Source organism: Dunckerocampus dactyliophorus, chromosome 8, assembly GCF_027744805.1.
Source record: "Dunckerocampus dactyliophorus isolate RoL2022-P2 chromosome 8, RoL_Ddac_1.1, whole genome shotgun sequence".
NCBI lineage: Eukaryota > Metazoa > Chordata > Actinopteri > Syngnathiformes > Syngnathidae > Dunckerocampus > Dunckerocampus dactyliophorus.
The window spans coordinates 11,417,289-11,435,330 of record NC_072826.1 but is presented as its reverse complement, the minus strand read 5'-3'; the positions used below and the strand labels follow the sequence as shown (position 1 = coordinate 11,435,330).

The following is an 18,042-nucleotide window of genomic DNA, read 5'->3' as shown; positions in this document are numbered from 1 at the left end:
TGCGCTTGCTTGGATGATGCTTCCATTACCAACAGAGGACTGTGTGGCTACATAAGAGTTAATTAAGTTGATCGTTTTTTTTGGTTTAAACAAAACCAGATGACGAACTATTGATTTATTTCATTGCGTATTTTTGGCAACGCTAAAATCGCTATCATTAGCTGACAACAAACATAACTACAGTAGTGTGTGAGTGAGTGTGTGTGTGTGTGTGTGTGTGAGTGAGTGTGTGTGTCATTTGGGGTGTAGCTTACATACTCGGAGCAGGAAGAGGGCAGATATAATGCTTGCAGCATGCTGACAAGTTAGAGCCCTGCAGGCTGCCGTATCACCGATGCAAACAGTCCCTTTAAGTCAAGTGCTATTTTTTCATAAACCCGTTAAGCGTTGGTTTGGAATGTTTTCAAAACTCTTTCGTTAGCGTTGTTCAATATTTGTATTCATTTTTCAGTGTATAGTGGATGAACCTTAATGACAAAACTCAGGTGTTTGCAGGAGTTGGAGGTGTGTTGCAACGTGACAACGTGAAACTTGCTTCTTGTCTAAACTTGCTGCTATTTATAACATGAGAGCAGATCCATGCATGTCCAATTTCTGACTTTCCTATTTCCAAAGATGTGAAACTGCAAGAATGCAAAGCAAAGTCACTATAGATATCCTTCAATGTGGCTAATGGAGAATCAGTCGGACAAACCATTTAATAGGAAACGACTACTACAGTAAAAGATACAATAAAGCTTGCACAAGCAGTAAAGAGGCAATTTCCTCTTTATTTCATTGTTGCAGTAAACTGAAAACCCAAATTAAATGAATGTTTCATTTGATGCATGCAATAAACATTATCAAACGTGTTCAGACGGTTTGAAGCGATTTGGATGGCAACCAGAGTCTTCACCGGTTCAAATGATGCAGGCAGCTGAGAAAACTGCTTGCGGGCATGCATTTTTTATTCAGCACTTAGAGCGCTAATTAAATGATGAAGTATGAAAATGCAGCTCGTGCATTGTTTAGAAACACTCTGGAACGCCGATGAAAGCATCTTTTTGTCGTGTGATCCATTGCGGGTATTGTCCATGTTCCGTTGTCCCCCTCAGCACGTGCGCTTGCTTGGATGATGCTTCCATTACCAACAGAGGACTGTGTGGCTGTTAGACGTGATTGTGTTTCATGGAGATTCACTTGTTTTTCCTCAGAGAATTAGCCTGAAAGCAATGAAACACGCTCGCATGCTGCATCTCCCCTCACAACCTGCCGTTTTTTTTTTTTCCTTGAGCTTGCATTTTGAGAAATGAATATGTGTAGCACAGAAAGGATGGACGGAAAAGAAAAGGGAGAAGGAGCAGAAAATACAAATTCAAAAGGCCCAACAAGTGAGTCAAGTAAGGTAAAAGTACAAAGCATTTTTTTCATGCTTTAGGGCTAATCTTTTTTGTGCATACGTGGGTTTGTGTGTGTGTGTGTGTGTGTGTGTGTGTGTGTGTGTGTGCAAAAGTCCAACTTGGCTCTCTAATGGCTTCCCCCTTCATTTGCCGGATTCACTCTGGAGCCAACACACAAGAGCGCGCACACACACACACACACCCACATGTCCTGCTGACTGAAAGGCAGCAAGGATAAGTGGTAGCTCAACTGAAAGGAAGGGAAAGAGAGGAGGTCGCCATAGCAACACCGAGAGGTTGTTGTGCTTTTTATTGGAGAGAAAAAAAACTCTGCTCGCCCCCTCTGCTGATACCTTTGTATCTCTTGCGCTTAATTCTCTGCCTCACCTTTGTTTTTAGTCCCAGTGTGTTCATTTCTTGATGAGATGACATCATCCGTGTTACATCTGTGCCAGTTCACTCTGTTAGTTACATTTGCACACTCTATTAAGATCCAAACAAGCTGTGTTTGGATTCATTTTAAAGTATGTTTACTGTCGCCGCTGCACTGTTTATAATATTTTGCCATATCAAACCACCTCTCTCTCAGTATGTTGTTGTTTTATACCACCACAACCGTGATAATAAATACACTGTTTAAGGTCCCCTGTGCAGCGAAATTGACTTTTTAATGAAAATGGGTCCATAGAGCCTGTTTATAAGCACAGGACATCTGAAAAATCTATCCTGTCGCTCACTTGTTTGCTCTACTTTTGCGAGAAGAAGCACTCAGACGGCCGCTTCAGAAGTTCCAGGTTCTCTTAACGTTATGAAGAAAAAACATGGACATGATACCGCCTGTGACACCCCGCCCCTATCAAGATGAGCCAGTTTGTACGCCCACCAGTTCAGCTTTGTAAAAAATAAAATAAAAACATTTACTGAATCAGGCTTTGCTTCGAATCTTAAAATAAAGCCTGGTTCTGCAAACTAATCAGCTACAGACGTGGGAGCTATAAGTTTGATCATTTTGTTTTTCTGCAGCGAAAAGGCCGACCTAGCAAGATGTTTCTGTAAAAATGTGATTGTAATGTTAACACTGAAGCTCACATAGTTATGCTAGTGTTGCTAATGTTTATGTCCTCCTATACCACTTCTTAAAGGGGTCCGATCCTGCTCCTTTCGGGGGCTTTCTGAATGTTACTTTTAATAAAATACTCAGTAACACTTTATAATAAGGTACACAAAATTACAATCGTTAATGAGGAATGAACCTACCTCACCCTAACCACTACTCATTAGTTATTCATTATTTTTTCATTAGTTCCTCAGTAACTACTGTAAATGTATGTGTCTTAGTTCCTCAGTAACTAGTCTCAATGTATGTGTCTTAGTTCCTCAGTAACTACTATACTCATCAGTTCCTCAGTAACTACTGTAAATGTCTGTGTCTTAGTTCCTCAGTAACTACTCTACTCATTAGTTCCTCATTAGTTCTTCGTTAGTTCCTCAGTAACTACTGTAAATGTATGTGCCTTAGTTCCTCAGCAACTACTCTACTCATTAGTTCCTCATTAGTTCTTCAGTAGTTCCTCAGTAACTACTGTAAATGTATGTGCCTTCGTTCCTCAGCAACTACGCTACTCATTAGTTCCTCATTAGTTCTTCGTTAGTTCCTCAGTAACTACTGTAAATGTATGTGCCTTAGTTCCTCAGCAACTACTCTACTCATTAGTTCCTCATTAGTTCTTCATTAGTTCCTCAGTAACTACTGTAAATGTATGTGCCTTAGTTCCTCAGCAACTACGCTACTCATTAGTTCCTCATTAGTTCTTCGTTAGTTCCTCAGTAACTACTGTAAGTGTATGTGCCTTAGTTCCTCATTAGTTCTTCATTAGTTCCTCAGTAACTACTGTAAATTTATGTGCCTTAGTTCCTCAGTAACTACTGTAAGTGTATGTGCCTTAGTTCCTCAGTAACTACTCGACTCATTAGTTCCTCAGTAACTACTGTAAATTTATGTGCCTTAGTTCCTCAGTAACTACTGTAAGTGTATGTGCCTTAGTTCCTCAGTAACTACTCTACTCATTAGTTCCTCAGTAACTACTGTAAATTTATGTGCCTTAGTTCCTCAGCAACTACTTTATTCATTAGTTCTTCATTAGTTCTTCATTAGTTCCTCAGTAGCTAGTCAAACTGTATGTGCATTAGTCATTAGTTCCTCATTCCTGTATTTTACTTCCTGTATTTTTGTGTACCTTATTGTAAAGTGTGACCAAATACTCCATAAATGTCAAGTTGCGTACAGGGTAAATCTGCATTCTTCCCCTGTTCGACATGCTCGGATTCTGCAGCCTCCTCCCCGGCCAGGCTTACTCTGTTGCAAATGGTCAGGGGTCAAGAGTCGGCTCCAGCCCCACACACCCAACCCTCACCACCGCTCAGAGCTGCAGAGAGACACGCCAACCAGTCACACGCTAACGGTCAGCAAAAGACTTGAATATTGGATATAATTGGATGAATAATGGAAAATCTTGCATCCAACTGTGCTTTGTTCATGAAACAGCTGTCCGTTAAGTGGCGAGTGTAGAGGACCAGGTCTTTAGCTCCCCAAAAACAAAAGCGATGACAACCAGTCCTGAGCAGGGGTCGCCAGCAAGTCGCCATGCATGGACTTCCTCAAGCTGCGAAGTGAGAAATGCAAAAGATCTTGTGGAAATTTCATGAAGTTGTTGTACCGTTCAAAAGATTTAGAAGTGGCATCAAATCAGATAAACAGGGATAACACAAACCTCATGATATGGCACTCGTTTTAAGGCGGATACGACGGAAGTGTTGAACCCCAAAGCAGAGACAGACAATAAAGAATATGAGCAAAGTTTAATGATCAAAAAGCGCGCTGACACAGCGGAGGCAAGAAACAGAAAATAAAGGTGACTAAATGTGTTGCCGTAAAAATACAATAAACAAAGTACAAACAAAAGGAAGCGCAAAGACACAGGATAAATCAACACCGGTGCAAGGAATCTACCAAGGTAGCAGCTGTAGCAATAGCAGTCAGAAAAGCACTTACAACTGCATGGAGCAAGGGGTTAGCAAGCCAAAAATAGCAACAGTAATAGTAGTACTAGCAAGCATGAGCAGAGAATTACAAAAGGCGATGAAGAGAAAACAGTCTGGTGTCTAGCGTGGTAGTCGGACTTAAGGAGGCATAATTGTCAAGTGCCTGCAGGTGTGGACTGGTAGCTCAGCCCAGGGACACCAAATATGGACACTGCTAGCAAACCCTGTCTTAGCGTGACAGCACTTCCACATCATGTAGAACAAGAATACTACTTGTTAACATACCCGTAAGTCTGAAAGGTTGGAAATGTAGCATAGAGCCCTTTTACTGTTTGGTTGTTGTATGATACGGCACCTTTGAAGTGCTATTCAGGTTGAATCCCAATTCTACCCCCTTCGTCTGACCCCTTCCCCTGCTCCTTAAAAGGAGAAGAAGCCACTAAGAAATGGGACAACCTTTGACATCATCACACTTCACGCTTGCTTCACATAGACAGATGAGATAATGAAATGGTTTATAATAAAGCTTTCCTACCATACATTAAGGTGGATACATTTCTACATTATTTCAATGTTAACATACCTCAGAACGCCTTTTTTAAATAAAAGGCACACATTTTTACAAACTGTGACATTTATTGCAAAACAACAATTGAGTTAGAATTGGGATTCAGTCTGAAGTGCTGAGTTACAGTGTACAGTAATTCTTTGCTTATTGGGGTTAATTGGTTCTCGCTCTGGCTGTGATAAGTGAATTTCCGTGAAGTAGGATTCCTTCTTTATTTTTAATGTATAAAAAATATATACATACAGTATATAAATTTTTTTGTGCTTGCCCATGCTGATCCACTTGACCTTAATTAATGGTTCATTGGCATACCTGTGGAAGCAAGAAGGCCACGCTGTCTGTCTGCTGGGTGCAAAAATGGCTCACAGTGTGCAAGAGCTAAATATTAATAATGCTGGCTGCATGTTATTTCTTCACTGTCGGGGCTTCTCTGGCTTGTTGCCTAGCTGGACGTCATGTATATGGACTCAAGGATGATCCACCCACCCACACACACACACACACACGCACATGCACACAGTATACAAATGTTATACCACATGTGTGTATGTGTGTGCGTCTGTGCACATGGCCAGGAGAAAATGATTGGGAATTTGCTGCCATGGCGACAAGGCTCGCAGTATCTAATAACAACGGGATGTTGAGAAACCCACAGTTTGTAGGCGAGGAGCAGCAGAGTAAGCAAAGATAAGTACAAAACACTGACACCTGTTTGCCAGCGAGCACACACTTAGAATTATGTCACTTTTGTGAAATAGTGACATCATGGAAAAATAATAGATCCTCTGAGGATGTTGTCATCTCCTCCTCCTCCAGGTGTTGGATTGCATATTTCCTCTTTCGACTCTGTGTCATTTTCCTCCAACAAATGAGCAAACGACTGTGGGTCAGTGACCTGTTGTCGTACCTCCACTAATACAAACCATACAGCATTCATTCATTTCATCATTTGTAGGAATCATTTCACGGCACGTTGCGAGCATGTCTGCTGCGTGGGAGATGGCAACAGGTCTACAGGTTCTCTGTGCATGGTTGCCATGGTGAAAGAGAGTTGATGTGTAATTACTGCAGGAAAAAAAGAAAGTCTGTGCATATTTGTTCGAGTCTCGCTGAGCACTTTTGATTGTGTCATCGTTAAAGATGCATATATACGTACTGTAAATCCCTAGCGGACCATAACTGCGTGCACCTACTCCCCACCTGTAAAACTGTGCTGAGGAGAGGAAAGGTGGAATCTAACGAGGTGACGAGTGTGGACAGAGGACTCTATACACTGCCTCCACAAATGTTTTGAGTGCACAGATTGGGACATTTTTAAAGACTCTTGTGCTACGCTTGATGAACTTACTGATGTGTGTTGCTCATATGCTATGTTGTATGCTATTGCTGTAGCGATATGGCCATCCCTGTTAAAATGGTTAAAACGTGCCCAAACAATAGACCGTGGGTCTCGAGGGTGTTTATTTGTGCTCTGGATAAAAAGAAACAGGCTCTTAGTCAGGGGGATTTGAACAAAGACATTTTCAACTCAAAGAGAGCTTATAAAACCAAATAGGAGGAGAGCATGGCCACAAATAAACTGGATTCTGTGTGGTCCAGCATGAAGACTATTGACAAGTAATAGCCATATCTGTGTTGAGGGTTAGAACTTTGACTTTGATTTTGCCGGTGCTTTTAATTGTTTTTATAACCATTTAGCACTGACTCTGAAAACCAGAGACCGAAGGAGCAACTAGTGGACACTCAGCACTTTAAGATAGCATAGAAGGATATAGAAAGAGCCTTGAACAGAACTCAGGTTACTAAAAGTCCTGATCCTGATAGAATCCGTGGCTGCCTTTTCAAAACATGTGCAGTGGACCTTAGCCCCATCTTCCATTGTGTCTTCAATGCTTCTCTGCAGGAGCAAACCATACCTCATGCATGGAAAGATGCCACAGTTGTTCCTGTCCCAAAACGAAATAGGCAGTTGCTCAATGATTTCAGACTGGTGGCCCTTACGTCATTTGTAATGAAAACGTTGGAAAAACTTGTAAGAACAGAAGTCCTCAATTCCACTCAGGGTCTGATTGACCCCTTACAGTTTGCCTACAGGCCACACTGAGGAGTTGAGGATGCCACAGTCACTTTATTGACTTTGGTTTTTCGTCATTTGAACGTGAACAAAGCCCATGCCAGACTTTTATTTGTGGATTTTACCTCAGCACCCAGCCCCATAGTTTAGTTAATCGGCTCTTAAATGATTTTTAATTTGAGCAAGAATCTTGTGGGTTGGATTCTTAACTGTTTAACTAACAGGACACAGAGAACAAGGGTCAATGGAGTGATGTCTGACCCTGTCTGTAGAGTAGTTCTGTTCTGTTGTCTGTATACCAGCGTGATGCAGAGCCCATAAGAAAACAGGTTCATTCTGGAATATGCAGCCTGCTCCAGGAAGGGGAAAATAGCCGTGGACCAATTGTACAGGATTTTGTGAAATGGTGTGAGGACTCTTTTCTCCTGATAAATGCAAACATAACCAAAGACATGGTATTTGATTTTAGGAAACAAAGCCACAGGGTTGACCCAGTGTCTATCCAGGGGGGGACTGTGGAGGAGTATAAATACTTTGGCACAATCATTGACTCTGGGCTGAACTTTGAAGCCAATTGCGAGGCGGTCTGTAAAAAGGGACGCCAGCGCATGCACTGTCTCAGGAAACTGGCAGGAGTCAAAATTTGATCAGAGCCACATAAAAAATTCAGCCTTTTCGTAGAAAATAATACTCAATTTTGAATGACGTTGTCAGAGAAGTTTTAATTACCTTGGCCAAGTGCAAGTGTCAAAGCAAAAGGTATTGTTTTCACCCCAGTCGATTAGTTAATTAGCACGATCACCCGAAAACCACAGAATCAGTATGCATGCCGTGTTCTGCTGGAGCTGCTCTGCTGCCGCCTGTCTGCTCTCTCTCGCAGTGGACTGCTGAGCATTCCGGGGTGGAGCCACCTGTGCGCACCTGGGAGCAATCTTCATCAGACCTTCAGCCGTGCTTTGACGTTCCCTAGCTACCAGACCGTTGCAACTTCTACGCCTGCTTCCAGCATTACCTTCCTGTTGCTTATTGCTATTGCATGTGTTACTCACTTGTTGGCCTTTCTATTCCTCTGGAATAGAATTTTTATCATGAATAATTCTTCTTGATGAATTAAAAACTTCACAGGGGGCCCCTTTACATAGCGTCACTGCTGGGTTTTTTTCTGTTTCTTGAATTTTTGATCAGCTGATGATCGGCCTGTTTCAGTTTAATGGTTGTTTGCAATAAATTGTTTACTCAAGAATGTTTTGTCTCACTCCCATTCCTTCTTGTTGTATTTTGCACCTCTATTCAGAATGTTCTTAAGATCCAACAGCGCATGATTGTCAATTTTTCAACTGGTCTTAACATTTGGATCAAAAGTGTACTGTATATGTATGTTACATGTTGTAATTTGGAGTTTTGGATCGAATCAGTGCATAAAAAATGTGTTAACAAAAAGTGAGCTCATGCAGTTGTAATAGGGCTGCTTTTAAAAGAGGAGACTGTGCAAGCCTTTTATGTAAAATGTTTTTTTAATCATACTCTCTCACTACATACTGTTTATCACATCTCTTCTAAATAGACTCAGACTTTATTGATCCACAAGGGCAACTGCTTGGTCGCAGTAGTGACCAAGTACAAGAAAAAGAAAAACAATATGGATAAAATAAGTCTTTTAAAAAGCTTGAAATACATGGTTATAGAGAAAAAAGCCGAAATCTATCTATCTATCTATCTATCTATCTATCTATCTATCTATCTATCCATCTATATATATATATATATAGATATATATCTATATAGATATATATATATATATCTATATATATAGATATAGATATATATATATATCTATATATCTATCTATATATATCTACATCTATATCTATATCTATATATATCTACATCTATCTATATCTATATATCTATCTATATATATCTATATCTATCTATCTATCTATATATATATATACTGTATATATATATATATATATATATATATATATATATATATGTAAGTATGAGCTGCACAATGTTGAAACTGTTTTTATGCTTGACTCACTTGTCCGCCATAACAGAACTGCCAGAGGATGTTGAGGTCTATCATTGGCAATTATTACAATTTTCCCCTTTAGCTACTGCTACATGTCAAGTAGTGCAGGACAATAATGCTTTTTTTCCCCATCCATTTTCTAAACCGCTTGTCCTCAGGGTCATGGATGAGCTGCAGCCTGTCCCGGCTTCAGGTGAGAGGCGGGGTACGCCCTGGACTGGTTGCCAGTCAATCACAGGGCACATGTAAACAAACAACCATCTACAATCACATCAATTAGCCTAACATGCATGTTTTTGGGGGATGTGGAAGGAAGCTGCAGCACATGCAAAGACACTGTGAGGCAGAAGTGCAAGCCCCCCATGGCACCGTACTACCACAGAACAGTATGAAATAGTGCATACGATATCTTCTTTAGCATAAACTAGCCTAGACTCCTTAAACAAGTTGTGATCCACAATGTATGTTCTCACATCATCACAAACTTCCATTGGACTGCAGCGATGTTTGTGGATCATCATTTGCTTTTTGTCATCTTTTTTCTGCAACGTTCTTCCAAGTAGCGCTCTCCTCGATGGGTATCCAGAAAAGGATGCCACTCCTCCGACGGGGAGCACGTTGATTTCAGACGCTGCAGGAAATAGCTGGCATCATCAATGCACATCTAAACTTTAAAATCACAAATGCCTCCAAGTATGATTCCATGCTTCCATTTTCTATGCAGCTTGTCCTCATTAGGGTTGCTGGGGTATGCTGGAGCCTATCCCAGCTGACATTGGCACATTTTGACAAACAACCATTCACACTCACATTCATACCTATGGACAATTTAGAGTCGCCAATTAAAATTGGAATGTGGAAACCGGAGTACCTGGAAAAACCCACGCATGGGGAGAACATGCAAACTCCACACAGAGATTCCCAAACGGAGATTGGAACCCAGATCTTCCCAATCTCCTGACTGTGTGGCCAACATGCTAACCACGAGGCCACAGTGCAGCCCCGAATGTGATTAAAACACTAAAATACCTTCCAGAGGTTTCCTTCTGCTCTGATCAACTTTTCAGCAGCAATGATGGGCATCCATACGAGCGGCAGTGCAGCCATGCACCAGCCAAGAGCCACTGCCCAAGATGGCAGCTGTACCCCTCCGTAGCTTGGGGGCGCAAACGTCTTTATAGACCACACCAGAATGGCCTAGAAAACAGTGTTCAGTTGTTAACAGAATATTTTACACGTAGCCTTACCATAAGTGTGTTGAATGTAAAACACTGCGCCATTGGAAAAAAGAGTCAAACGGTGGCCATAATAAGTTTTAAGTAACACATTGCTAACTATCATACAAGGGTAAAAATTTGTCAATGTTTATTGATCTGATAGAATGGATCTTTAAAACATTATGGTTAAAACGGGCTTACTGTTGACTGGTTTGGGAATTTGGGCTAACTAATGTTTAAATACTTAAAAGTTTGCAAAGGAGTTCCCCAGGGTTCCGGTTTAGGTCCACCTTTATTGACTATTTACATCATCCAGTGAATGCAGGGGGCGCTGTTACACATTGACTTCATAACGTGTTTGAGTATCAGCAAACAGCTTTCAGTAAATTGCAGGGTAAACTTAATCAGCTCAGCCGTTTGAATGCAGAGATTCCAACACTGTGTAATATGTTACGGATGACATTTCAGCAACAATATAAAGTAAAATGTTGAGGTCTATTCACCAGCAGGATACAGGGGGTAATAAAGAACCAGCATGCTTTCCACCATAGCCAGAACCAGCAGCTCTTTTTCCCGATCATCATCTCAATGTCCTCAACTAGTCGATTCCCCCCTGCAACAGACACACACAACACACACACACACACACATACACATATACAATGATGAAAGCTGCTCACCACACATTAAGGTGTCAGTGATGTGGTACCTCCAAACTTGGAAGCTTTAAAGTCTGTAAAAATTTACCACAAAGTTTTTTTGGGGTGTGAATGGGAATCGTCTGGCTGGGAATGACACGAGAAAGGGGAACACCTGTAAAATGTTGTCTAAAAAATACTATACAGTAGTCCCTCACCACTTTGTGGTTCTGATTTCTCAGCTTCACTCTGTTCATGGTTTTTCAAAACTATATTAATAATAAAAAATGATGATTTTTGGTTGAATTTTTCGTCAAAAATATGCATATTGAAGCAAATGTTTTACTTACATTAAGCATTATCAAGCATAAAAATGGCTGAATGAACTAAAATACATATCTAAGGCATCCAGAAGATGCATTCAAAGAAGCTGTGAATGATATGTAGTAATCTACACTGGTCACTAGGTGTCAGTAATGTTACTGGCACACAAACACTAGGCTTTTATTGCAAGTTTGAATCCTCTCACAACAGGCACAATCATCACTAATAAAAATCCTAAAACTAAGAAAAACATGGGCTACTGATGCAGCTGCAACCCATGCTAAGATAAAACTCAACTCATTTAAAGGTGACTATAGGGGTGTTAGTTCATGTCCAGAGGGCGCTAAAAATATTTTAAAAAATTGAATTCGTTTAAAGGAGATGCATACATAAGAAGAAATAAACAAATTTATGAAAGTAAATTTTACCATATATAAAGCAGAAGCCGATGGTCTCCATGATAGCCAAAATGAGCGGTACCCAGGTTGTACTGAATGAATCCATTAGTGTTGCCCAGTATATTCCAGCCTATTACACACACATAGAGTACAAACACATATTGCACATCAACACGGTAATTGCACGACAGCAGTAATGGCTCTCATCTGCAGACCCACCTTTGTGACTAATGGCAAGCCCAAGAGGAAAACAACACTGGTTACTCCTATACTTACACAGGCCCGTTTAGATTGGAGGATTTTAGGAAAGGCATCAGTCAAGCATGTAGCGATCACCTCTAATGATGACAACATAGATAATGGCAGCTTCATAGTAACATATTGATTTATCATTAGTTAGTCATGGCAGCACAGCAGCAGACTGACAATGAGCGTACCTAAATTTGTGAACTGAGAGTCGAGGCCAATAATGAAGATCATAAAAAAGAAGAGGATTGACCAAAGTGTGGAAATGGGAAGCTTGGTGAGAGCTTCTGGGTATGCAATGAATGCCAGACCAAACCCTGCACAAAGATGGACAAATGCATCACACAACACACAGCAAAACCTCATGAATTAGTGTGCGCTCTTTCCGAGTATCTGACCGTCTTTCACCACATCTCCAATGGGAACTTTGTAGATGTAGGACATGTGACCCAAAATGGAAAAGATGGCAAAGCCTGCAAAAACACTTGTTGCTAGAATGGGAGTGAGATATGAAACATAAAAATCAGCAGCTTCATTTCAACCTCCTCCTACCTCCATTTATGCAATGCAAATCAGCTAACGTATAGTATCAAATGAAGCTTTCTTACCATGGTTAACCAAGCTCAAGACTATGGAGTCAGTGAACATGTTATTGTGGAAGTTTCCATAGGAAGCCAAAGTCACCAGTCCTCCATTTGCGATGGAGAGTGAAAATGCAGTCTGGGTGGCTGCGTCTTTCCATACCTAAAGTAAGTGTGTGTATTTCATTTTGCACAGTGACTACCAAGATGGCAGAGGTTGCCGAGTCCTAAAATCGCATCTAACATTCACAGTTGTAAAATATAACATTTATTTTTCTGACATATTTGTTGCCATTGTAACAATGCTTCTTGACAATCCATTTTATACTGCTGTTTATTTTCCATTTAAATGATGCGCCATTGTAACTTGCTCAGATTTGACACACACGTGCTTGTCGGTCCCTTTAAAGGTGTCTATCAAATTTCAGCTGATTTGATTCCGGTGATTCGGCAAACACCCTGAAGTTACAGCGGATGTATGACAAATTTCAAGTCAATCCGGCTTTTGGGGTCACACTTTGACTTTGGGGTTTTGCAACAGAAAAAGAAAACCCAACACAGACAACACCATAGTAGTGTTTTGCCTCGTTTAGTCAAAATTTCAACCTTTTGTGTGCAGCAGTTGAGGAGTGGGAGGAGTGAGCTTATACAAAGAAATTTGTACCGTTATGTGAAACAAATGAATGATAACACCAGTTGTTTACATGTTCTTCATACACCGGAGATGAACAGGGTTAACAGTATAACATTATTCACATGAGGCATTGTTACAACAGAGAATTTATCTACCAAACACACATTTTTTATTGACAGTCTCTTTGGTGAAGTTAAAATCCTAAAGGATTTAAAAACAGCTGACGCAGGATGAGAGAAGAAACTACGGTTAAAGGTCAGGTAGAATTGCATTTATCCATTGTCAGCACTCTGAGTGTTATAATAGAACCGTTTAGATTTCAGAGGATATGTAGCACAGTATGGGTGAGGTCAAATGTCAAATTGTTAACTCAGTTTTGTCACCTCTTGTAGGGCGTAATTTATCTACAGTGTGTCAGAGCAATAGCTATCAACGGGGCTCGAGGCAGCTAGGGTCAACGTTCTCATCACTGAGTGTGTTTTGTCAGCAATCTATTGGTGGTGTGTTAGAACCTACTTTGCTGTCACAGTTTTCCCTTTTGTTTGTCGCATTGCTTCATTTTTGACCCCCAACAATAACTGGGCTGATAATACTTTGCAATAATACTTATAATACTTACACACATCTCACCTCAGCCTCTTTCAATTTAGTGAGGTTGGACTTGGACCCAACGTAGAAGTCTATCCCATCTCTGGCTCCCTCCAGTGTCACCCCTCTGATCAGCAGGATCATGAGCACCACGTATGGGAACGTAGCAGTGAAATACACAACCTGGAGAGACACAAGGCGCACTTGAGCCAAGAAAAGGATCCAACTGTACACAATACTGGAGTATAACACACTCTGTGTTGTGGGGAATGACATGACGTTGACTTGCTTTTCCTGAAGACTTGATGCCTTTGATTAGCGCTGCAGCAACAATGATGGAGCAGAGCAGCAAACAGAGAGCCAAGTGCCAAACGACTGAATCTGTCTCCTCAATACTACTGGATCTCTGCAGGGCCTCATGACTAAGGAGGAGAAAGGCACCTTTCAAGTACAACCAAATCAACAAAAGTGCGCAAATTTGAGGAGGACATCCTTACTCCCAGTACTGCTCTGAAACGCTTATCTTGTTGGATGAAGAACAGGTTATGTTTTCCTGAGTCCAGTTGGCCACTACAACACCACTTATGTTGCAATACACTAGAGAGAGAAGGAGAGATGATGACTCATTTGATTGGTTTTAATTCCCATGGATGCCAGCTGGTGTGGTTGTGCAAAAGTACGTTGATAAAACCTCACTCACTGATGACTTAAAGAGATATTTGGGATTTTTTGACTTGACGTTGTAGTGCATCAACAATGACTTTTCCCCTACTTGGTCCCGTGAGCCGAGTTCCGGGCTGTTTTTGTTGTGGAGGAAAGTAGTTCTAGCTAGTTGCTGGGGTCTCTTAAGTTAAGCATTTTGCTTCTCAAAACAATATACGTTCAAAAGAGTAATACATTTGCATCACAAAACCGTTGCCCACAAAAAAGGCAGACCTCTCAATCGCTCAGCGTTATTTTCTCTCCGTCCGTATCACTGCGCGCTGCCGCCTGTCCATTGTTGTGTATGCGTACCGGTAAGAGTTAACTGGATTGATTTTCTATTTCTATTATTTCCTATGGGAACAATTGTGGTAAATCTCATAGGCTTAGTTTTAATTCCTCACAGTTTAAATAACATCTTCTGACAATTACCCTGTGATCTTTGGCCACATGATATTCTGGCATTGAACAATGATCACCTAATTGTTGGTTGTGCCTCAATACTTAAAAAGAATATTTACTTATCTGACATTGGCTGAAGTGTCTATTCAAAATAAAAACAGTGCAAGGACTATATTCATAAAATGTTTAAGACGATTCGTTGAGTTTTGACAAACTCCTGAAAGTATAGCATTGAAACAAACATTCTGATTATTCCATTAAGTTATTTTAAAAGAATAAATCAATACTGATTCCAGAGTAGTAATCACTGAACTAGACGTGATCAGCTCAAGTAAAAGTGTAAGTGTGTCAGAGCACCTAAAGACTTGTCGCTGCAGTTTTTGTTGGCCCAATTGAGGCACTTGGACCACGGCAGAGGAGACTGGAAGGAGGCACACAAGTAGAACAACCCGTAGGCTACGATGACGTTGTAGTATATTGACTGCAGGATGCTGTAAAACACCATGCCGATGCCGACACCTGGAGACAGGTTAGAATGCACAGTATAGACTGACAATACAACACACAAACAAAGGTATACCTTCACCTAGTCCAACCGGTAAATGAGCCACAACAATCAGTTTTGTCCCTTAGCAACAAAAAGGTGACGTGACTACAGATAGACTACAGATGTACTGTGTGAAAGGTCCCATAATATAGTATTTTTCAACAATTTCAAAAAAAGTTGATAGCATAATTTATTCATATATTTTTGAAAAACCGTAAAGCCGTGAAATTTGAATCGTGAAGTGGTGAGAGATGACAGTATTCTTTGCAAAGATTGTTCTTGTGTTGATCTTCTAAGCTCACCCTGAAGTAGTGGCACCGCTTTCCATATGTTGGCTGGACCTTGACTGGAGAACTGACCGATGGCACTTTCCAGGAAGAACAAAGGAATCCCGCACAAAACCAGCATGACCAAATAGGCAATGACAAAGGCTCCTGCTCAAAAAGGAAATAAACAAACATCATCCATACATTTGGAAGCCTCACACACCAATATCATTAAAAGTACTGCAACGTGAGATATTTACCCCCTCCGTTTTCATAGGCTAAATATGGGAATCTCCAAATATTTCCCAAACCAACAGCGTAACCTATCATAGACAGCATGTATTCTGTCTTGTTGGTCCAGTTCCCACGTTCAGAATTTTCATCGCCTTTGACCACGGGAGGATCCTGCACACAGATGTTATGCATGTCAAGTTTAAACAATCACAAATAAGAGTGTCTGAAGAAAAATCCTGAATTTGAATTCACAAATGTTTAAAAGCATCTGAAGCCATCTGATCCAAAATTTGATACGTAGGACAGTTATGAAATGTAATGTGTGTCTTTTGTACACTACAGTTGTGTGGAAGGAGGAAACCATTATGTTTTGGTACTGCAAATCCAGTTTTTTTTAAATGTATTTTATCATTCCAAAAAACACGGGATATCACAGAAGACTTTTCTTTTTTTTTACTAGAGCTATTCTACGAATCTATGCGGTTTCATTCCAGGGCTAGCCAGTCTTTTATTTTCCAGTTGTCGGTGTCACATACTGACATACTTGTGGCCTTTTTTGTGTGTGTTATATCATAGTTATCACAACACAATATCAGTGAATGTTATTCTGTTATTATGTCATTTTATTGGCTTTGCTGTGAGTTCACGTCTGCATGTGTTTGAATCTGGTTCAGTTCCAGTGATGTCACAACCAAGATGGCATCGGTTCAGAAAACTCGCTGGGGGTCGTGTCAAAATCATCACTTCATTCCACTCCGATTTCATAGTTGTTTATTTATCTATAACAGCAGTATGACAAAAATGTTTTATTAAGTGATTTTTGTTTTTTTCAAATGTTTTTTCTTTCTGCTAATTCTTACTAAAAGAACGACCGTAAATTTTGGTGTATAAGCCGCACCCACAAAATTTAGAGTAAAAAACAGATTTCTTCTTATATAAGTCGCACCGGATAAGCCGTACATATCCACGTCATAAAGTGGCACATTGTGGCGCTCACAAGTCCATGAGCACCAGTCAGCTCTTCATTTGACAGGAGCCAATAATGAGCTGTGAATAAACTCACGATGAGCTTGTCAACCCATTGGAAATTGCAGGAGGTCATTACTCAATATAACAGTCTGACTCTTAGCTTGTGGAACTCCTGAAGCAGCTGATAGGTACCGGCATGCAAAGCGGCACGCAGCTTCGGTGGTGGTTGAGGCAAAAACTCGGGTGTGGGAAGAGTTCGTTGAGGCCATGGAGCACAACTTTCGGTCGGCCTCAAAGAGGTTCTGGCAAACCATCCCGTGCCCCAGAAAAGGGAAGCAGTGCCCGAAGCAGCCCATTACTGTGGCTGAGGTATCTGGGGTAGTCAAAATGCTCTCCAGTGGCAAAGCTCCGGGAGTGGATGAGTTTCGCCCTGAATTCCTCAAGGCTCTGGATGTTGAGGGACTGTCTTGGCTGACACGTCTCTTCAACATTGCGTGGAAGTCGGTAACAGTGCCTCTGGATTGGCAGACCAGGATAGTGGTCCCCCTTTTCAAGAAGAGTGACCGGAGGATGTGTTCCAACTATAGGGGGATCACACTCCTCAGCCTCCCTGGGAACGTCTAAGTCCTTCTATAGAGAAGGGTACGGCCGTTAGTCGAACCTCAACTACAGGAGGTGCAATGTGGTTTTCGTCCTAGTCGCGGAACACTGGACCAGCTCTACACCCTTGCAAGGGCACTGGAGGGTACTTGGGAGTTTGTACAACCGGTCTACATGTGCTTTGTGGACCTGGAAAAGGCATTTGACTGTGTCCCTCGTGGTGTCCTGTGGGGGGTGCTTCGGGAGTATGGGATTGGTGGCGAGCTACTACGTGCCATTCAGTCCTTGTACAGCCGGAGCAGGAGCCTGGTTCGCATTGCCAGCAGTGTAAGTCAAGCCTGTTTCCGGTGAACGTTGGCCTCCACCAAGGCTGCCCTTTGTCACCAATCCTGTTCATATTTTTCGTAGACAGAATTTCTAGGCGCAGCCAAGGTGTCGAGGGGGTCCAGTTTGGTGGCCTTAGGATCTCGTCTCTGCTATTTGCAGACGATGTGGTCCTGATGGGCTCAACGGACTGTGACCTTCAGCGTTTACTGGCACGGTTTGCATCTGAGTGTGAAGCTTCTGGAGACTCAGCACCTCCAAATCTGAGGCCATG

The 18,042-nt window shown here is 41.3% G+C and overlaps 1 protein-coding gene across 1 annotated transcript; it reads right to left on the bottom strand.

Moving 5' to 3' along the window:
* Positions 1 to 9,117: 9,117 nt before the first annotated feature.
* Positions 9,118 to 15,995, bottom strand: LOC129185856 (sodium- and chloride-dependent neutral and basic amino acid transporter B(0+)-like). The gene is made up of 14 exons (XM_054783409.1): positions 15,902 to 15,995; positions 15,678 to 15,809; positions 15,186 to 15,347; positions 14,222 to 14,294; positions 14,014 to 14,146; positions 13,767 to 13,907; positions 12,530 to 12,665; positions 12,320 to 12,412; positions 12,113 to 12,238; positions 11,895 to 12,013; positions 11,706 to 11,805; positions 10,819 to 10,928; positions 10,128 to 10,295; positions 9,118 to 9,729 (listed from the first exon to the last, which is right to left on the bottom strand). The coding sequence occupies exons 1-14, from the start codon at positions 15,978 to 15,980 to the stop codon at positions 9,616 to 9,618; spliced, it is 1,686 nt and encodes a 561-aa protein (XP_054639384.1). The 5' UTR covers positions 15,981 to 15,995; the 3' UTR covers positions 9,118 to 9,615.
* Positions 15,996 to 18,042: the final 2,047 nt, after the last annotated feature.